The following is a 23376-nucleotide window of genomic DNA, read 5'->3' as shown; positions in this document are numbered from 1 at the left end:
TCTCCACAGGGGAACAACTTTTCAGCATCTTATCCTTATGCTTCTACTGTAAATACATATGGGTGTGTGTGATATGTATGTACACATATTTGTGTGTCTGTGTGAGTGTTTATATACATGGACCTGTGATTTCTTTGGTATAGGTATCTACTGATGAGGGAACTTTTCCTACCAGTGCAAATTGGTATCTGCTCTGCAATTTATGGTCAGAGCTGCCAGAGAGCTCTGACAGGTCAAATGACTTGTCCAAGATCATACAGCTAATTGGTGTGGTGAAAGTGGGGGTCCATCGTGCCCCTTCTCTCTCTTCTTCTCTCTCTCTCCCCTTTATTATAAAAACTATTTAAAGCAGAGTGATCATTTCTCCCTATAATAAAAGAAGTCACACTCTTCAGTAGTTTTCATCCTTATTTTATCTTTTATCTGTTTCCCTTTGTATGCCCATAGATGGGACTTTTAAGACAGTAAAGTGAAGAATATTTCTTGCTAGTTCAGAAAGTAATCAAAATATATATGTTTGAGACATGATTGCACTATTCATCCGTACCTTCTTAGAATTTGTGAATAAACATCCTTTATGATTCCATTTCATTTTTTATCTTACCAGAATTGTCATTTCAGGAGTAATTGGATATAATTATTAACAGTTTTAAAAGTAAATAAAATAATATATGTGTGAAAGTGCTTTGTGAATTATAAAGTACCAAAGAAATATAAGATGATATTTTATCTTAATTTGTCCAGCCTACATGAGAAAAATATAAGTTCTCCAGACTATCTCTGCCTATCTTCCTTTTGGGAAGGAAAATACTTTTAGCTATTAAGTCTTGCTTTATAGATGTGGCTTTTGGCATGTTATGAAAATGATTACTCAGTCACAGATCTTAGAGCATTATAACCATAATGTTTTAAGGTTTTCAACATAATTTCCTTACAGCAACTTTAGAGGCAGAGATGTATGTTATTATCCCCAGTTCACAGATGAGGAAAACAGAGATGGAATATTTTAAGTGACTTGCCTAGGAGGAGTGCCACAGCTAGGAAGTATAAGAACTAGAAATTAAACCTAAGTGTCTTTATTTTGTGATCTCTTCTGTACAACATACTGCTTAGATAATTTATGATGAAAAATTTTAAAATTATGCTTTTTATATATCTTTTAAAATATTTTCTTTCTTTGATTTTTATGGCTGTTTTTGCAAACACGCAAACCAAATATGTCAAAGGAATTCATTTCAGTTGTCAAGAATTCTGGAATCTTTAGTTCACCATTTTTAAAGAGCCTGTTACGTGTTTAGGGTACACTGCTAGGGAGGGTTACAAGGACAAAAAAAGTCTTTGTAAAAAAGTCTCTACTTTTAAAGACTACGTTCTCTTATTCCTTAGGATATATCTCTAGGATTTCTTAAGGAATTCTTCCTGTAAACTATATTTCAGAAACAATCTAACTTTCTCTTGTCACCACCAAATGTTGACCAAAATATTAATAGTTGTATTATTTTTCACGTGGAGAAGTGTGATGCCAGGTTGACTTTAGTTTGTTTTTCTTGATAATCTCAAGAAATTTGCCTAAACCATTAATGCAATCAACCTTGCTCAGAGATTTGTCGCTTTTGATAGTGAGAAAAAGCATTTAAATAATTTCAGTTCTCATAAATTATTCTCTGGATAATGAATATAATGTGTGATGTCCCTTTTCTGTATTTTAGTGATCATCAATTTGAAACCAAAAGATAGCTGAGCAGCCTTAGGCAAGTCACTTAACATCTTGCAACTCAATTTCTTTGTATGTTTTTGTTTTAAATAAATAATATCATTACTACATGGCCTACTACCTATGAGAATTAAATGAGATACTACTGTATGTGGAAATGCTCTGCATACTGTAAAGTACTGTACAGTGTTAGGTATTTAGGAAAAGTGGCAAGAACATTTGAAGATTACTATATTGTAAATTGCTTTGACTCATACAAAGATTCTCAGGACACTATATATCTGAAAAAATTGCGTCTCTGTGACTGGGTTTTTGCTCTGTTGACCAGAAAACCTACAGGTTCGATCTTTCCAAGTGGTTTTTCAAGGTTTGAAAAGGCATTTGGTTTTCTGAACGTTGTACTTTGTTTCTCTAAGGAAGTGAGCATGAAATAGTAGAAAGAACAGTGAATTTGAAGTCAGAGGATTCAGATTCTTCTTGGGAGAAATGGATGTCTTACCAACAGGTTTCAAAAATTGTTACATCCATAAAATTCCACCAGTTTTGAATTTGTTCAATGCCGTTATCCTCAACTTGATTTCCACTCCACCTTTTTTTTTTTTGGCCAGATATTTCTCCTTTCTGATAAAATTCTGCTAAAGTACCAAGTACTAAGGAACAGGTAATTTTCTAGACAAATAACATTGTGGGACTTTTATTCCCCACAAACCCTTTATATTTAATCATATGCATCAGTAGAATTGTGTTTCGTTACATATGTATTCTTATTGTGGTGGCTTATGTATCTTTTTGTGTTATTGGTATTAGGTCTCCAAAGAAGATAGGAAATCATATTTCTTTCATATTCAGTAAATTTTCATATTTTCCTGTTGCTCCCCCAGAAATGTAAGTCACTATACATTGATTGGCTGTCCTGTCTGTAAACAGTACCCCACAAATGTAAATTTTCTTTAAGCAAAAAAAAAAAAGGGGGGGGGGGGTTGTATAGAGGTTAAGATAGTGATTCAAAGGTATAGGTTAATATTTGGCAATTAAAATTCCAATAAAACTAATGATGGGGTGTTCTTCCAAGATGAGGAACCAAAACTTGCTTCAATATGTAGAGACAGTTCCAGTTGCTCACTGCAGTGACAATTTTCTCTTTTGCTTGCATTGGGTTTCGTTTCCTTTCCATTTCTGTTCTTACACCAGAGTCTTCCAGCATTGTGTAAGAGTTATGAATCTGTGTATAATTATATGGATTATTGTCAGCAGCACTTAATGAGAATTATATGATCCCTCCAAGGCTTAGTGGTAAAAATTATTAGAAATCATATGATTGTAGTTTGTACCTGTACAATTGTACCACAATAAAAAATATTTTAAATATTTCACTGTACATTTGAAATAATTTTATAAAATAATAATAAAATAAAATTTATTTTGGTTGTCTTTTTTTTGAAATGCTTGATTTGCTATGCATTTATTAGATGTTCACAAAAGAAATAATTCTTAATTGTTACATTTTTATATTTTTTATGGTGTGGGATAGAAAATAATTGATTAGGACTTATTTTGTGTCAAGCACTGTGGTAGGCACTGGCAGCACCACAGAAAATTGAGATAGTTTATGAAACCACCCTATGATAGAACAAAGATGTTAGCTACACTTACTAGCTTTTTTCCCTCCATCTAGTTCTGAGTGGGAGTTTTATTGTGATGTTTGCCTTCCAATGTGGTAGAGGTACATATAACTTATGTGGTTTTTTTTTTTTTTTAATATTTAACAATCACTGCCATACAATTGAGATTTTATCCCCCACTACCCCCCTCCCTCCCCACGACTGCATACAATTCTGTATAGGTTCTACATGTACTTTCCTATTGAGTATATTTTCACTATAGTCATGCTATGTAGTCAGACTAAAATAAATGAAAGAAATCATATAACAAATCAAAACATGATACACAAACACATACACATACACAAACATGATCTGCTACATTTTGTGAATGACTTCCATATTTCTTTCTCTGAGTGTGGAAGGCATTTTGCCTTGAGAACCACCTTTGGGATTTTTTTTTTTTAATTTTATTTTTATTTTTTAATGTTTAACAATCACTTCCATACAATTGAGATTTTATCCCCCCCCACCTACCCCCCACTACCCCCCTCCCTCCCCGCGACTGCATACAATTCTGTATAGATTCTACATATACTTTCCTATTGAGTATATTTTCACTATAGTCATGCTATGTAGTCAGACTAAAATAAATGAAAGAAATCGTATAACAAATCAGAACATGATACACAAACACATACACATACACAAACATGATCTGCTACATTTTGTGAGTGACTTCCATATTTCTTTCTCTGAGTGTGGAAGGCATTTTGCCTTGAGAACCACCTTTGGGATTTTTTTTTTTTTTATAAGAAGTTTTTGCGTTATTACAAAAATCCAAGTCTACCAGAAAAAACTCACACACTGTGATCGTTGCTGTGCACAAAGTTCTCCTGGTTCTGCTCCTTTCACTCAGCATCAGGTCATATAAGTCCTTCCAGGCCTCTCTGAAGTGTTCTTGTTCATCATTTCTTATGGCACAATAGTACTCCATTACATTCATATACCATAATTTATTCAGCCATTCCCCAATTGATGGACATCCCCTTGACTTCCAGTTTTTGGCAACTACATAGAGTGCTGCTATAAATATTTTTGTACATGTGGGACCCTTTCCCATTTTTATGATCTCTTGGGGATATAGTCCTAGTAGCGATATTGCTGGGTCAAAGGGTATGCACATTTTTGTAGCCCTTTGGGCATAGTTCCAAATTGCTCTCCAGAATGGTTGGATGTGCTCGCAGCTCCACCAACAATGAACTGGTGTTCCAACTCTCCCACATCCTCTCCAGCATTTATCATTTTCTTGTTCTGTCATGTTTGCCAATCTTATAGGTGTGTTGTGGTACCTCAGAGTTGTTTTGATTTGCATCTCTCTAATCAGTGATTTAGAGCATTTTTTCATATGATTATAGATAGCTTTAATTTCTTCCTCTGAAAATTGCCTGTTCATATCCTTTGACCACTTATGTGGTTTTTAAAAAATATTTTCTTTTTTCCCAGTTACATGTAAAAACCTTTTTTAACCTTCATTCTTTTACAATTTTGAGTTCCAAATTCTCTCCCAACCTCCCCTTCATTCCACCTCATTGAGAAGGCAAGCAATTGATAAAGGTTATTTATATGCCCTTTTTATGTGAAACAAGACAATGCCGATTAGATCTTAATGTTTTAATTCAATTATTTTCTCTTGCCTAGGTCCATGATTTTATTGGTTTTGGGAACTGTTGTTGCTAATAAAATTCTCTCTACCTTGCAGATCCACAGATATTCTGAAACACAGACTTTTTACAGTTGCCTGTGGGCATTAAGAGGCTATGTATCTTACCCAGAGTGGTCACAGGGCCACTGCTGAGTCAGAGGCAGGACTGAAGCTCACGTCTTCCTGGCTCCATGCTGGCTCTCTATCAAGTGTTGGGAACCTGTGGCCTTGAGGCCATATGTGACCCTCTAGGGCTTCTTGGTGGGGCCTTTTGACTGAGTCCAGGTTTTACAGAATGAATTCTTTTATGAAAGGGACTTGTTGTGTAAAGTTTGGATTCAGTCAAAGGACCTCACTTTAGGACCTAGAAGGCTGCAGGTTCCCCATCCCTGCCTAGGTGATGCTGGCTCTTTTGCTCATATGGATCTGTGATCTCATCAATGTGGTTGTTACCTCTAATAATTAAGATGTTCCAAATCAGTATGATGGTTTGGGGCCATTAAACAAACTTTGTAGTTTCCTGAAGACTGTCCAGCATACTCACTTTCTCCTATTTAAATTGGAGCCCAGTTTATTGTTCATTTACAGTGACTATCCTGTGTTTCTGTGTGTGTGTATATATGTATATATATAATACATATATATATATACATATACTCAAACACACACACACATATATACACACACACTTATATACTGATGGATAAGCTCTATATGTTGTCCATCTAAATCCATGTAGTAATCTGGACAGGAAACCTTCATTTGATTTATTTTCGTTCTTATTTTTTGTTGGATTTGTTAGAAAATCTGAATTTACCACAAAAAATAGGAGAGGATTGCATATGAAGGTGAAAATCTCCATTATGCAGAATTTTTTTAAGTATATAATAAATTCATGTAGTTTTCGAAGTCATCTACCTTGTTTATTATTCCTTTTGGCTTTCTTTTCTCTTCTCATTTTGGAATGGGAACGCTGTACGTAGCCCCACACTCCCTCCCACCAACCCCTAATTTGAAAGAAAAACAAAAACTCTTGTAACAAATGTGCATGGTCAACCTAAACAAATCTCCACATAGGACGTGTAAAAAAATACTGTCTCATTTTGCATTGAGTCTATAATCTGTCAGAAGATAGGCAGCGTGCTTTATCATTAGTACTCAGGAATTGAGGTTGGTTATTATTTTTGATCATATAATTATAGAATATATTATTATTGATTATAGAATGATTATTGATCAGACTTCTTAAGTCTTTCAGAGGTGTTTTTCTGTGCATTGTTGCTATTGTATAAGTTGTTCTCCTGTTTCTGCTGCTTTAACTCTGTGTCAGTCCGTACACGTCTTCCCAGGTTTCTCTGGAATCTCCCCTTTCATTATTTCTTACAGTTTTGTAATATTACATTCTCATGCTGTAATTTGTTCAACTGTTTCCTAGTTGATAGGTACTCTCTAGGTTTCAGCTCTCTGATAGTATGAGTATTTTCGTACACATGGTTCTTTTTCTTCTTTCTTTGATCTCTCTGGGATATAGGCCTAATAGTTTTTGTTACTTATAGTTTGTTTATTTGGGGAGCGTTGTTCTAGATTGCTTTTTAGAATGTCTGTACCAATTTGTAGCTCAATTGTGTATTAATTTGCCTGTTCCAAAAGATATTTTTCATCTGCTTGGTTTTTCCTTTATAGATGGTTAGGCCAGAGTCTTTGGAGTATTTTTGGATTTCATCTAAGAGGCTCTGCAGTGTATGCTTTTCTTGTCATCATTGTGATCGGAGTGTCATTGTACAAGGTTGTCTCTGTTGTGTTGTTCAAGGAATCATTAATAATTTTTATGCATGAAAGGGAGACACTTTTTTGGAAGAGAGCCTGTAATGAAATATTTTGCTTTACTTCATCAAATGCTTTTTTATTATCAATAAATAATAGGTATGGTGGGACTTTGCATTCTTTTTATCTCTCAAATCATTGATGTGATTGGTGAACTACTATGTAATATATCTTGTCTATTTCCTTCTTTTTAAAAAAATTTTTTTTAAGTTTTGAGTTCCAAATTCTATACCTTCCTCCTTCCCTCCTCTCCCTGAGACAGTAAACGATCAGATATAGGTTATACATGTGCAGTTATGTAAAATATTTCCATATTAGTCATTTTGTGCAAGAATACTTGAATAAAAGAAAAAAAATGAAGAGTGAAAATAGCATGTTTCAGTCTGTATTCAATTAGTATCAGTTCTTTCTCTGGAGGCAGATAATATGCTTCATCATTAGTCCTTTGGGATTGTCTTGGATCATTGTATTACTGAGAATACCTGAGTTATTCACAGTTGTTCATCAAACAGTATTGCTGTTTCTGTGTATGACATTCTCTTGGTTCTGTTCACTTTGCATCAATTCATGTAAGTCTTTCCAGGTTTTACTGAAATCATCCCTATTTCCTTCTAATAACCTAATCAAGAATGCGCTTTATGTTTACATACATTATTCTTTAGAAAATTTCATAGATAGGGAAAATAAGCCTATAGATTGGTTTGTATCACTATCTTCTTGGTCTTCTTTTTTGTTGTTTTAATAAGCGCTGAAAAATTTTCCCCATACGTTTAATATTCTCCTCTTCAGCTGTTGTATAAATCATTCCCTCAGTGCTTTTAAAATTGTTTCCCCCAGCAGAAATCTCGTGATACATTCACATTTCTTATTTTATTATCTTTAGTGCCATTTCTACCTCTGTAGTCACCTCCAGGACTGTGGTATTATCATCCAACTATGGGGGCTCTTCTTTCCTTAATAATGAAGTTTATGAAAATCTTTCAACATCTTCACTATTTTTCTTTTCTCTGTTGTCCTCTTTTCATTTTCCTCAAATGCTCTCAAGATGACTTTGCCCAGTTGTATTTCTTGCTAAGCTTTTAATAGCTAGTTTTAGGCTTTATTGCTTCTCTGTTTTACAAGGTGATCATAATTTTTTCATGATTTTTACCTTATTTCTCTGTGAGATTTTACTTAGGAGTTTATATTCTAAACCAGTGTTGCATATGACTGCCATCCTGTCTTTGCAAACAACTGATTTAGAAATGGCTCCTACATCAGTAACAAGTCATTTCTTGTCTATTAAAATGGTCTTTTATTTTTTGTGATGTTATTAGTGTAATTTTTTGTTGAAAAAATATTTATGTTGTATTTAAGAATAAAGCATCTGTACAGTCTATAAGACTTTGAGGTCTCTTATTCTTTATACCAGATGCATATTTTCAAATGCTTTTTATTGTCCTCACCTGTTCCCATCTTTTTACTAATGTCAACAATTCTCGGAATATATATTGATGGAATTTTGAGATTCTTATTGGGTTCTTCATAGAATTTCTCCACAAATACTTTTTCCGTAATAGATATGTATGTATATGTGCTGGGATTATTTTTATCATGATATTTTTGCATTTTCCATGAGCACTGCCATTATAAGATGATCAAATCAAATGTACTATGAAATGATGTTTCTTGTTGACTTAGGATGCATGGTACAACCAATTTTGCTAATTTATTTATCTTTCCAAGGAGAATCTTTTAGACATTCTTCTATTTTGCTACAACTTTTTCTGTCTTAAAGCTTGTATACATTAAGAATATTAAAATTAACATAATTTTAATCATCTAGTAACATGTTCATTTGTTGCTCATTTGACAAGGATATCACATTTAGACTATAAATACCCAAGCCAAATATATAGTTGACCAAAAAACTAGGTGATTCTTGGTCCTCTACTCCCTTTTCTATCAGTCTTCTAATATCACTGCATTGAAGAAGCGGGATTGTTTCATATTTTTCTTTGTTACATGGATTGCCATGGTCAAAGAATTCATCACTAAATAAAAAGACTATTGGTGATGAGTTTCTCACTTGGCTCACAGATGGTAGGCTCATTGTGATGCCAATAACATGCACAGCCTTCCCATCCTGGTAGAAATACAAGATCTTATATTCTGTAAACATAGTCTCCAAGACTGTAAGTCACTTCTAAGAAAGTGAGACATCCGAGTAGGGCCTACTCATTAAAGGTTTCATGTAAAATTTGCTTCTTAATTATGTATGTTTATTTGCTTATCTTCTGAATAAATGCATAATAAAAAAATTTATACAGCACTGAGCACTGAGTGCTTAACAAAATAGAATCAAATGAATGAACGGCCAATAAGGAAAAAATGCTGTGTCCCTTGTCTTTAAGCTCATCTGAAATCCTGCGACATTTGTCTTTGTTTATATGTCTGTATGTGTTTATGTGCTCCCAAGGTGCATACATTCTAATGGAGAGGGGGTGATATATGAATATCTAGGTATATAGAAGATACATCCAGAGTACATGAAGGTAATCTGAAAGGAAGAGTTAGCATGGCAGGTATGGGAGAGGGACTGGGAAAATCCTTCTGTAGATAGTGGAAGGAAAGCCAGGGAAACTTAAGAGGTGGGAATTAGACATGGAGATAGCCACTACAGAGGCACAGAGATAGAAATTATGTTCAAGGAACTGCCAAGTAGAGCAGTATTATCTGGATTGCAGAGTGTGTGAAGGGGAGTAATCTGTATGAAGGCTGGAAAAGTAGCAAGGGACCAGGTAGTGAAAAGCTGTAAATGCCAAACAGAGGACTTTGTATTTGATCCTGCAAGTGATAAGAAGCCACTGAAGTTCCTTGACCAGGGAAGTGATGTGATTGGATCTGTGTTTTAGAAAAGCTATCTTGGTTCCTGAGTGGAGGAGTGTTTGGGATAGGGAAAGACTTGGGCAGGGAGACTAATTTAGAAGACTGTCCAGTGATTAACAGGGTGCCTGGCATACTGTAGGTGCTTAATAAATGATAATTGATAGAATGATCTAGAATTGTAGTCCAGGTAAGCTGCAAGGAGACCCTGAACAAGGCCTGTGTTTATATGAGTGAAGAGAAAAAAATACATCCGTGAGATGTATTTTGTGAAGGTAGAATCTACAATATTTGGCAATGGATTAGATAGGAGAGATGAAAGAATAATGGGTGGAGGATGACTGAAGTTGTGTGCTTGGGTGATTGGAAAGATGAAGATTGAGAAATGGCCAGTAGATTTGGCAATTGTGAGATCTCTGGTAACTTTGGAGGGGTCAGTTTCAGTTGAATGATCATGTGAGATGCCAGTTTGCAGAGCCTTTAAAAGAGAGTGGGAACATGACTAATATGGAAATGTTCTACATGATTGCACCCATATCAAATTGCTTACCTTCTTGATGGGGGGGAAGGGCTAGAGGGAGGGAGAAAATTTAGAACTCAGATTTAAAAATTAATGTTAAAAATTGTCTTTACATGTAATTGGAAAAAATAAAATAAAATTTAAAAAATAAAATAAAAAAATTTTAAAAAGTGAGAGGAAATGGAGGTACTGACTGTAGATGATTTTTACTAGGACTTTAGTCACTAAAGGGAGAAGGGATATAGAGCAATATTTAATGGGGATGGGTAGGTTTAAGTGAAGTTTTGTTTTTTTTTTAAAGGATTAGACATAGACATGTTTGTCAGCATCAGGAAGGGAGCCAGTAGATAATGAGATTAAAGATGGGGGGGGGGGGGGGAAATGATAGTGAGTATAATATGCTGAAGAATCCAGAACGAGAACACACATGGCTTGGCAAGGAGAAGTGCTACCTCTTAATCTGAGACCAGAGTGAAGGAGAAGATAATGAAAGATGTCTGAATGCTGTGAGGTGAGACTGGGAGGAAGAAGGTGGAGTTCTCGGTACTCAGTTTTTTTGAGAGCGCTTGGCTGAGAAGGGGAGCGAGTGGGTACAGTTTGGGGAGAGAGCCACCTCCTACACCATAAGGACCCCTGGTCCTTGTGATCTCCTCTAATGCTACATACTACAGGTATTTCTATCCTCTTTGCAGCTGACGTCTCCTGCATGTGTTACTTTTCTCAATTAAAACAAGGCTTTTGTGTGTAACAACTACTCATTTTTCTGCTTTGTGCCCCTAGCACATAGCTCATTTCTTGGCTCGCAGTAAGCACTTTAATAAAAGCTCTTCCGTTCTAGTGACCCCATCAAAGAGGTTCATCTTTCAAGACACGTTCTTGAAACCATCCGTGCAACTGTCCACTCACTCCTTTTCTAGATGTTCTCTTAGCAGCCTCTGTTGTTCTGCAATTAAAAGTCAGGGTCACTAGTCTATACTTCACAGGCCCTGTTCTCTTCCTTTTTTATAGAAACCAGAACATTGGCAGTTTTACTGTCTTGTGTCTTTCCCATTTTGTGGAGTCTTTCAAAGAACTCTAGCGCTCAGCAGTCTTGCTTGTCAGTTCTTTCAGTGCCCTAGGATCCAGTATATTTAGGACATCTAGGGCAGCTAGGGACTTACTCTCTTTATGTCTCTCCACTAATCTTGTTTTTGCAACTCCCAGTTAGCCATTTCTGTTCAGTTCTTTCCAGTCTAGAGATTCTCCTTAACATAAAAAAATAAGGAAAATTCAGGTTGAGTATCTTTGACTTGTCTGTCTAAGCAGTGGTCCTGTCCTTTTTTTGATCTTCCTCTTCATCTTATTTTTAATATCTTTTTTAGTTGTTGTACTACTTAATTTTCCTTATTCTAAGCTTAGAAATTTCCTGATACTATTCTTATGGAACCATGCCACACTTTTGTATCCACCCTCTGTTATCTGACCTTGCTTTCATTTTCCGTACCTCTTTTAAAAATCTGAGTTGGCTTTTGAACCAGAGATTTCATTGTTAGACATGTGCCCCAAGAAAGTTAAAGACATGTTCCATATTCGCCAAAATATTCACCATAAACCTTCTTATGGTAGCAAAGAACTGGAAACAAAGGGGATTGAAGAGTAGCTAAACAAAGAGTTTGGAATGTTAGTGCACCATGATAAATGATGAATATAAAAAATTTAGAGAAATATGTGAAAACTTGAGAATGAATGTAGAATGAAGCAAGCAGAACCAGAAAAACAGTATATAAGGTAGTTCAGCAGTGTGAATGCAAAGGACAAAGGCTTGATCTATTAGTCCTCCTATTTTTTAATATGGCATGCCCTTCTACAGTCCTGTTTCAGTCAGTCTCTTCATGAAGTCTCAGTGATGCCTGTGAGGTAAAGTTTGCCTTGTTGCGTCAGAATCTCTAGATATTTTACTTGGTGCATTTTTGTGCACAATTCAGGTAGTATAGGTTGTATCTCTATCTCCTTCCTTGGATTTTGGGTTCTGCAAATTTCTGAAAAATTCTATTCTTACATTACAATGTGGCAACAACTCTTTGTGATGTTAATTAAGGGTGGTTTATATATGTAGACAGCTTTCTCCCTGCCCCTTCAATTTTAATTTCAAGCCTTTTGTTTATTAGATTTGCAAAATTCCAAACATACATTCAGCTAAAAAGTTTTTATTCTTAAAATTTTGTCTTCTTTTTACTTATGTCTTTCATTTTTTACATCATATTTATTTCCAGATAATATCCTTCTTCTCTTCCCCTCCCCAGTAAAACATCCCTTGTCAACAAAGAAAAAAGAGAGGGGGAGGAAGTAGTTTAGCAAAACGTAACTTAACTGTATCTGACAGTATATGTAAAATTATATATCCATAGTCATCTTTTTCAGTCAAAGGAGGGAATTGCATTTTCTCAACTCTGCGCCAGGGCCAAAATTTATTATGATTATACAGCATTATATACAGTGGATATTTTGGTATACCTTCCTTACTCTCTTGAACTTCTTGGGATATAAGTTTATTGATACGATCTCTAGCCAAATATGTTCTTAACAATATGTTCTTTTCTTTTTCTTTTTTATTAGTATTTTGTTTTTCCCAATTATATGTAAAGACAATTTTAAGCATTCATTTTTACAAGATTTTGAGTTCCACACTTTTCTCCCTCCTTCCTTTCCCTCCCCTCTTCCTAAAATGGTATGCAATTTGGTATAGGTTGTATATGTGCAGTCATGTAAAACATATTTCCATATTAGTCATAGTTGTGAAGGAAGAAACAGATGAAAAGGAAAAAAATCAAGAAAAAATAAAGTAAGTGAAAAAAGTATACTTCGATATGTATTCAGTCCTTCACTTCTTTATCTGGATGTAGATAGCATTTTCCATCATGGGTCCTTTGTAAATGTCTTGGATCATTGTGTTGTGAGAAGAGCTAAGTCATTCAGAATTGATCATCACACAATGTGGCTGTTATTGTATACAATATTTTCCTGGTTCTGCTCATTTCATTTTGTATTAGTTCATACAAGTCTTTCCTGGTTTGCCTGAAATCTGCCAGCTCATCATTTCTTATTGCACAATAGTATTACATTACATTCATATACCACAACTTGTTCAGTCATTCCCCAATTGATAGACATTCCCTCAGTTTCCAGAAGTATTTTGCCATCACAGAAAGGGTTGCTATAAATATTTTTGCCCATGTAGGTCATTTTACCTTTTTTATGATCTCTTTGGGATACAGACCTAGTGGTGGTATTGCTGGTTGTGGTATGCAGTTTTGTAGCCCTTTGGACATAGTTCCAAATTACTCTCCAGAATGGTTGAATCAGTTCACAAATCCATCAACAGTGCATTAGTGTTCCAGTTTTCCCACATCCTCCCCAACATTGATCATTTTCCTTTTTTGTCATATTAGCAATCTGATAGGTATGAGGTGGTACCTCAGAGTTATTTTAATGTGCGTTTCTCTAATCAAAAGTGATTTAGAACATTTCTTCATATGATTATAAATAGCTTTGATTTCTTTATCTGAAAACTGCCTATTCATATCCTTTGACCATTTATCAATTTGGGAATGGCTTGTATTGTTATACATTTGACTCAGTTCCCTATATATTAAGAAATGAGGCCTTTATCGGAAATATTTGCTCTCAAATTTGTTTTCCAGCTTTCTGCTTTTCTTCTAATCTTGGTTATGGTGGTTTTGTTTGTGTCAGTAATATATTCTTATTCTTACATTTTAATCTGCAGTGCGGAAATTTATATTTCATTCTCAATTACTGTTTTTTTCTCATTTTAGAATTCTAAACTTAAAAAATAAAGTGGATTCTTAAATATGTAAAAAGAACAGAAAAAGATTTTTATATGAAACAGTCTCTTATCTATAGCTTACTTTTCTTTTAAAATATATAATAAATTCAACATTCAAGTCACCATTTTTTAAACTAGCTGTTCACTTCTCAGATCTACTTTTGTCTTTAGTAGCCCTTATCTTTGATAAGCATCAATGAGGAGGACTCCACCTGTGCCCTTAAGGTCTTCAATGTCTTGCCTAAGACTTTGTAATCTTTAGCAGTGTTTATAGTTTTCTTCAAACTGTGTCCCTTAATGCTCGTGAGTTACCAGAAGTGGGTATTAATCATCTGATTTAACCAGTCTTGGGTTACAGTGTCTTGGATACATGTCTACGAAGAGAGGAAATCTCTCTTTATAGTTATGAGATTGGAAAATAGATGTCTCAGTATCTCTAATCATCAGTGCTGCTCTCTTCTGACTTAATAGATGATCTAGCATCTTTGTAACTACATCATCATTCCTTGTAGAATAAACAGCTGCTTCCTTTTCAGATGAATCAGTTCTCTTCTCATTCCCAAGAGCCTTTACCTTTTCTTAGCTCCAAGTATTTAATGGCCTATTTTCTCCTTAATTTTTTTTTTTTTTTGCATATAATGGTTCTTTTTTTCCTGAAAACCTCTAGGAGAGTAGTTTGTCAATCCCTTTTACATTCTCCTTGAAGAGAGAGATCATCCTGTACTAGAATATTAAGTTATATAGCCATCACAGAAATACATGTGGTCACACACGGTTCACTGCAAAATACTCTCTGTTTTTCATACTTGCTACAGTTGAGATCTTCAGTCCTTTATCATTCTTATTAGCAACACCCTGGAGATTGTCGTTTTTGATGATCTGGTTCTAATAATTGAATCTCTGGGAGAAAAAGTTTCATCAACTTTATATATAAGCATATTGCTTTCCCTAGACATGGTGCACATCTCTGTCCCACCAGTTTTGTTTAGGGATTCCTTTGAAGTTTAAATGTGTCTCTGCAAGCTTGTCAAAGTCCAAGGCTTCTTACATGTACATCTCTTGCCTTCAACAAGGTTTTAGAAGGAATGATCAATTTATTTTTGGACACATTGAGTTTAAGAGGTCCATGAGATAGGCAGTTTGAGTTATCCAATAGGCAGTTGGAGACTTGAGTCTGGAGGTGAGGGCTAGCTAAGTAGATCTAAGAGTCATTAGCAGAGATGATGATTGAAACCATTAGAGATGATAAGATCACCAAGTGGAAAATATAGAAGAGAAGAGAGCCCAGTTCAGAATCCTGGGAACATTCATTATTTGGCTGTTGTGATACTATTATTGCTCCCTGCTGAGTGGTTCCTCCCTCCCCTTTTTCACCCTGGAAACTTTTAAGTATTTTTCCTTATTTTTGTAAAGAAAGACACTATGACAATATAATTTGTATAGTCATTGAATATTGGTTTCTTCCTGCCCCAAATCTTGCTCATTTTTAGTAGCTTATTAAAATTTAGTAGCTTATTCTAATTCTTTTAAAAAAAATTTGTTTTCAATACTCATTTCCACAAAATTTTGAGTTCCAAATTTTCTCCCCATCTCTCCCCTCCTCCCCAAAATGCTGTGCATTCTGATTGCCCCTTCCTCCAATGTGCCCTCCCTCTAACACCCCTTCCTTCCCTTATCCCCATTTTCTCTCTTGTCCTGTAGGGCAAAATAAATTTCTATACCCCGTTACCCATATTTCTTATTTCCCAGTTGTACACAAAAACAATTCTCAGCATTTGTTCCTAAAACTTTGAGTTCGAACTTCTCTTCCTTCCTCCCTCCCAACTCATCCCCACTGAGAAGGCAAGCAATTCAATATAGGCTATATATGTGTAGTTTTGCAAATGACTTCCATAATAGTCATGTTGTGTAAGACTAGTTATATTTCCCTCCATCCTATCCTGCCCCCCATTTCTTCTATTCTCTCTTTTGACCTTGTCCCTCCCCAAGAGTGTTTACTTCTAATTCTCCTTCCTCCCATTTGCCCTCCCTTCCATCATCCCCCCCCACCCTACTTATCCACTTCTCCCCTACTTTCCTGTAGTGTAAGAGAGATTTTCATACCAAATTGAGTGTGCATGTTATTCCTTCCTTGAACCAAATGTAATGAGAGTAAGCTTCACTTTTTCCCTCTCATCTCCCCACTTTCCCCCCTCCATTGGAAAAGCTTTTTCTTGCTTTTTCTATGAGAGATAATTTGCCCCATTCCATTTCTCCCTTTCTCCTCTCAATATATTCCTCTCTCACCCCTTAATTTTAATTTTTTAGATATGATCCCTTCCTATTCAACTCACCGTGTGCTCTCTGTCTCTCTTTCTGTGTGTGTGTGTGTGTGTGTGTGTGTGTGTGTGTGTGTTATTCCTCAGACTACCCAGATACTGAGAAAAGTTTCAAGAGTTACAAATATTATCTTTCCATGTAGGAATGTAAACAGTTCAACTTTAGTAAGTCCCCTGTGATTTCTCTTTCCTGTGTACCTTTTCATGCTTCTCTTCATTCTTGTGTTTGAAAATCAGATTTTCTATTCAGCTCTGGTCTTTTCATGAAGAAAGCTTGAAAGTCCTCTATCTCATTGAGTGACCATTTTTTCACCTGAAATATTATACTCAGTTTTGCTGGGTAGGTGGTTCTTGGTTTTAATACTAAATCCTTTGACCTCTGGAATATCATATTTCAATGTGAATGACCATATCCATTCCACGGGGAAGTGAAGCTGGAAGAATCTGAACTTCATGACCATTGGGAAGAGAGGCAGAGGGCTAGAGTTTGAAAGTCCTTCCCATAGGGATGGGACTAGCCTTCAAATGAGAAGGGAACCTTGGAAAGAAGGAATAGGGGGAAAGGGAGGACACTCATACCCTGATCAGTTCCATGGCATCTAGTCCTTTTTTTTCCTTTAACCTTTTAAAGCATCTCTTCATTATATCTGGAATTCCTCCTGTAACTCTAGTTTCTTTGAGGTATTCTTTTAGTTAGACCTGTGATTTTCTTACTTCTGTCATTCACTTGAATATGTATTTCAAGCTATCTTGCTTCTTTTTCCATCTGTGTTTGTCATCTTTTTGTTATTTGAATTGCTCTGTGCAGTTTTCTAGGTGGACACTTTTTGTTGCTTTCCTCATTTTCTATTATGTGTGAGAGCATTTTTTTCTTCTTATAATTGTTTCTCTCCTTTTTTAAAAGAATGGAAAGAGCCTTCCCTTCAGTTTTCTCTGTCTGCCATCTTAACTGGAAAGTTTCTACTCACAAAAAACTGAAGTTATACCCTAATAATATTTTTAGGACTTTGCTTTTAAATTGAAATCTTTTTTTCATTGTGGTTGGGGTATAAATAAATTCTAAATTCAAATTTACTTCTGTCCTAGATTCATCATGTTACTCAAAATGGTGGACTGTATAAAAGACCATTTAATGAAGCCTTTGAGGAAACCCCAATGCTTGTTGCTGTGCTTACATATGTGGGGTATGGTGTTCTAACACTCTTTGGATATCTACGTGATTTCTTGAGGCATTGGAGAATTGAAAAGTGTCATCATGCAACAGAAAGAGAGGAGCAAAAGGTAAATGAGATTTTTTGATTCTGCAGTGGAAGTTCATTGTGAATTTTTTTCTCCTTAGCCTTTAAAGGATTGCTTTATTATTCCAAGTACAGTAAAATGAAAACATTTGGAGCCAAGTTAAGGTATAAAGGAGTTAATGATACCTAATGGGGAAACAAATTAAGTAGAAAACATCTGTGTCTACTGTTCCATAAGTTAATTTGTTAGGTTAATTATTTTAGAATATGGCTTCCCTGAAAGAAGGCTATGATCAATGGGTTTATAGGCTAACCCAAAGAAACTGCTGTTAGTGGTGATTTCCTTCCTTGGCCACTCCACAAATGACTGGTTTAACCCATACTGTAGCTTGGAATATGGTATATTTGGCATATAAACATAACACAAAACAATACTATTATGTTATTTGCAATCCAGCAAGTATGTATTAAATGTCTACTGTGTGAAAAATAATGTTCACAGGGGACGATGCTGCTTTTAAATAAAGGCATGGGCATGTTTTTTAATTAAAGACGTAGAACTTATAGCCCCTGTGGCATCTCTACAGTCCAATAAAAATGTAAATTCTTATTAGAACCATACAAAGAGATAAGTGAACATGAAAGAATTAATTGTACATATGGCAGACTGACACACAGACTGATCTTGTTGATTCAGCATTTTAAGCCATTTATTTATGCATCAATTCATCAGTGGATAAATAAATGTTTAATCAATTGCAGAAAATAGCTTAATAGAGATAAAAAATGAATCACAGCTGATGTGATTATGTCACAGATACAAAAGTCAAAAAAGCAGGTCATCTGAATAACCTATGTACATAAGTTATTCATATTAAAGATTTATTTTTTATAATTTATATTTATTTTCAGTTCTCAACATTCACTTCCACAAGAATTTGAATTCAAAATTTTCTCCCCACCTCTCCCCACCCCCCCACCCCAGCATGCACCCCATCCATCCCTTCCTCCAGTCTGTCCTCCCTTCTATTACCCACTCTTCTTTCATTCCCCTTTCCCTCTATTTTCCTGTAGGGCAAAATAGATTTCTATACTCCATTGCCTGTATATCTTAATTTCCAGTTGCATGCTAAAACAATTTTTAACATTCATTATTAAAGCTTTGAGTTCCATATTCTCTCCCTTCCTCCCTCCCCACCCACCTTCATTGAGAAAACACGCAATTCAATATAGATCATACATGTGTAACAATGCAAAGCACTTTGATAATAGTTATGTTGTAAAAGACTAGACATATTTCCCTCTATCCTATCCTGTCCTCCATTTATTCCATTCTCTCCCTTGACCTATCCTTCCACAATAGTGTTTGCTTCTGATTATCCCTTTCTCCAGTTTGCTGTCCCTTCTATTATCTTCCTTCTCCTACCCCTTTTCCCCTTAACTTCCTTCAGGGTAAAATAGATTTCCATATCCAATTGAGTGTGTGTTATTCCCTCCTTAAACCAAATCCCATGAGAGTAAGACTCACTTATTTCCTTTCATCTCCCCCTCTTCCCCTCCATTGTAAAAGCTCTTCCTTCTTTTACATGAGATGATTTGCTACATTCTACCTCTCCTTTCTCTTACTCTTAGTACATTCCACTCAAGTAAATTTTATTTTTTTCAGGTATTCTCCCTTCATATTTAGCTCAGCCTATGCCCTCTGTCTATCTGTCTGTCTGTCTTTCTCTATTTGCCATTTGGGTTAGCGTATTTTTAAAGGTATTATTTTCTTCAGCATTTTTGGGGTCTCCTTTAGCAAGCGGTTAACTCACTTTTCATGATTTTCTTGCATTGCTCTTATTTCTTTTCCCAATTTTTCCTCCACTTCTCTTACTTGATTTTCAAAATCCTTTTTGAGCTCTTCCATGGCCTGAGACCATTGCACATTTTTTTTTGGAAGTTTTGGATGTAGAAGCCTTGACTTTGATGTCTTCCTCTGGTGGTATGCTTTCTTCTTCCTCATCTGAAAGGATGGAAGAAAATACCTTTTCATCAAGAAAGTAACCTTCTATAGTTTTATTTTTTTCCCCTTTTTGGGGCATTTTCCCAGCCAGTGACTTGACTTTAGAATCCTTTGTCAAGTGGAGGGTATGTTACCCTAGGCTTCAGAGGTTTTGTGCAGCTGTTCTCTGAGATAGCTCTAGGGACCTGTAAGTTCTCAGTTCCTCCAAGGTGGCACAATCAAGGGAGAGGAGTTTACTCCTCTCCTGGCCTGCACTCTGGTCTGTGAGCAACCAAAAACACTCTTTTCTTCCCTGGAACTGTGAGTAGGATTCTCTCTCCACAGTTGCCACTGCTTTGCCAAGCTAGCACTCTTCCTCGCCCCAGGACTGCCATTCAGAACTGAAACCCAGATCAGCTGCTTGATTCCCCCAGGGTCCTTAGGCCAATGGTTCCAAAAGTGGCCACTGCTGCCACAGTAGCTGCTGCTGCCCTGGGGCCAGGGCTGGATCCAGACCATGCTCCCCTCTCACCCAGGTGAAATAGCTTTCTTACTAACCTCTAAAACTGCCTCTGACGTTTGTGGGTTGAGAAATCTGGGAACCGCAGCTGCTACCCACGATTCTGTGCCCTGAAACCTGCTCCAGTCCTGTCCCTGCCGTGCCATGCAGCCCAGGCTGGGCTGTGTTCCGCTCTGAGCCCTGTGCAGCAGACCCTTCTTGTTGGCCCTCCAGGCTATCTTGGTCTAGAAATCTGTTTCATTCCTTCATTTTGTGTTTTCTGCTGCTCTCGAATTTGTTTAGAGTCATTTTTTGCAGGTAATTTTATGGGCTATGGGGGGAGAGCTTCTACAAGTCCATCCTTCCAGTCTGCCATCTGGGCTCCTATATTAAAGATTTAACAATTAATTGGAGTAGCAATTAACTTTAAGGGAAGTATTTGTTCAGTAAAAAGAGCCCAAACAAAAGAGAACAAAATTGAATATGAATAATTTTTAGTTTATTTAGGTACTTGAGGCATGCTTTTCTTCCCCTGGCATTTATCATTTCTCTTTCAGCCCCAAGTGGACCTTGTTCCACTTTTGCTTCCCACTGTAGTAGGCATCACCAACTAGTCAGAAAGGTTGGGTTCTTGCTAGGCTGATTGCCATAGTCCTACCTCTTGGAGGAGAAGTGGCAAAGTAAAGTTATCAGTCAAGGAATTATTTTTTGTATGCATACTGAACTCCAGGAGTTCCTCAAGAAATTGCTACTGGGAGCCCCAAGGTAATGAAGGGACCTTCTTTGCTCTCTAGCCTAATTTATCTGTATCCTACAGTAATCTTTACAATTAATTGCCCTCAAATTAATTACGTAGTGAAAGACTTTAATGTGCAAGACTTTTTTCATATTATGGGTTGATTTGAGTGATGTTTATATTTTAAGAACTTTCCTGTGCATGCTATGAAACACATAAGCCATTTGTTTTTGAAGGTAGAGGGCAAAGGTGTAGCATGAAAGCTACCCAGAAAATAGGTAACAAGATCTTTCTACACAAGGAACCTGTAATTTATTTGTGAATATTTCATAAATCCATGTTGTATGAAAGGGATTAACTCGGATTTCTAAAAGTATGTTGTCACTCCTGGGAAAACTGAGTTGTATTTATTTTGGTAGAACAATAGTTTCTCCTTTGTATGATAGTGCATTATTGCGTAGTAAATGAAATAGATAAGCTCTGATCTTTATAAGTTTATAGTGTACGCCTAAGCCTGATTAGCCGAAAAAATGAAATATAATACTTGTATTAGTTTGTAGTACTATTAGGATTAAATTATCTCCCAGCTTTTATTGGTCAGGAAGTATATAGATTCCACCATGGATTTATCATTTAAATTTGTAAAACATGTCAAGCTTTATTGTTTTGGCTCTTTTTGCTAAATAAATGCTTATGTTAAACTTAGTTGTTTCTCTGATTATTTAATTCATAATTTGAATAGCTAATGTACATAGATATTCAGACATCTGCTTTTCTGATTTGCTTGATAATATATGTGACATAACCATATCAGTTGTGATTCATTTTTTCAGTTGTTTTCTGCTGTCGATTAAAGAAAACTTTTTTTTTCATTCTTTGATAAAATGACTGAAAACATTGAATCAATAATATCAGTCTAATGGCACTAGGACAGAATTAGAAGAAGTGGATGGAAATTTCAAAGAGATAGATAATTAATATAAGAAAAAACTTATTAAATATTCATGCTGTTAAAATTGGGACTGGCTGGCAGGTCATGATTTCCTCTTAACTAGAGATCTTTAAATAAAAACTGACTGAACATTTGTTGGAGATGTTGTAGAAGCAATTTACCTTGTACAGTTATGGGTTGAATTTAAGGTACTTATGGTAATATTTACTAAGTAAGATGCAATTGAGCATATTCATATGTTTATGTTGAGGATGGGAGATTAAAGTAATTTGCATAGAATAGGGTGAATCAGGGAATGTTTCCTGGAGGTGTGAATTTTGAAGGAATAGAGGAATTGGAGAAAAGGAAGATCCAAAAAAAGTGTCTAAATCTTTGTAATATTTAATTTTGGCTGTTAATCATGAAAACATTATTTTGGGTTTAAGCTAAACTAGCCATAGAAATTTCTAAAAGTCATCACTAAGAGAGAAAGTTTTTCAGGGCCACTGGACCTTAGGATTATTGTTATAAGGATAAGATAAGAAGTCCTATTTATATAACCTTTGAAATGGATAGTGAAGGTATTATCCCTTTTTTATAGATGAGAAGCTAAGGTTTAAAGAGGTGGCAACTAGCCCAGGTTCTTAGAGAGAGTATTAAATGGAATGAATGCAAAGTGAGGTCTTTCTCCAAGATCAGTGTTCTGCTGCCATACTAAGCATTTTCTGTTTGAGAGGCAGAGTTAGACAAGAGAGGAATTTTTAAAATAATAGACTGGGGAGAGGTGGAGTCATGTGGTGTTATAATAGGTGCCAAATGCTAGGGGATTATAACATGCAAGTTGCATGCTATTATTATATCCTGAGGAAGTTGCATCCCCAGCACCATCTCTGTTGCATTCCCAATACCATTCGTCCTTCTACACCTAATGTAACAATTCTCTTCTTAGGACAATTGATCAAGGATACTCTGAATTCTTCAATTAACAGACCCTTTGATAAAGATGTAGTAAGAACAACTTTTATACAAATTCGATATAATTCTTGGTAGAATTCTTTTCCCTTTTAATTGGGTAGAGCTGGATGTCAATCACAAATTGAGCACAGATGTATACATTAGACTGTACATGCCTTACCAAGATAGTTATCTCTTTTGCAGTAGGAAGGCACTAGGAGTTCAGATACATATATTATTTTAGGTCCAGCAGGACTTAAAATTTTTTGAGTTCATTAATGTCTAAACGTAAAGAAAGTTATAAGGAATCTTGGATTTAATTATTTTGGGTAGTCATCATATACTTGCTCTACTTTAATGTTTTCATGGTGTATTTTAAATTATTTTATTTCCAGAAATAGGAAGGATGGGATGATAAGGATCAGAGATTTAGGGATGGAAGAGGAGTTAGGATCATCTAATTGGACCCCCTAATTTTAAACCTAAGACTAGGGAAGTTAAGTGGCTTGTTTGAGGTTGCTTGAGAAACGGTACTGTCTGGATTTAAGCCTAGGTCTTCTAAGTACAAATCTAATACTCTTCACTGATTACAACCTGGAGTGTTTAATTTTCATATACAATAGGAGGAAATAGATCTGATTATATGAATAAGGATTCCTGGAAA

General features: G+C 35.7%; 1 protein-coding gene across 2 annotated transcripts in view; it reads left to right on the top strand.

The window, feature by feature from the left end:
• The window catches only part of SPTLC2 (serine palmitoyltransferase long chain base subunit 2), a 171541-nt gene that overhangs the window by 47835 nt on the left and 100330 nt on the right, over positions 1-23376 (top strand). For both annotated transcript variants that reach the window (XM_072623679.1, XM_072623680.1), the window contains exon 2: positions 17457-17651. In XM_072623679.1, the coding sequence (XP_072479780.1) occupies positions 17457-17651 (195 nt within the window). The remainder of the gene's footprint in view (positions 1-17456; positions 17652-23376) is intronic.

The sequence above is a fragment of the Notamacropus eugenii genome, chromosome 7 (genome assembly GCF_028372415.1).
Source record: "Notamacropus eugenii isolate mMacEug1 chromosome 7, mMacEug1.pri_v2, whole genome shotgun sequence".
NCBI classification, from domain to species: domain Eukaryota; kingdom Metazoa; phylum Chordata; class Mammalia; order Diprotodontia; family Macropodidae; genus Notamacropus; species Notamacropus eugenii.
Note: the sequence above shows the minus strand (reverse complement) of the source record. Positions and strands in the feature narration are given on the sequence as shown.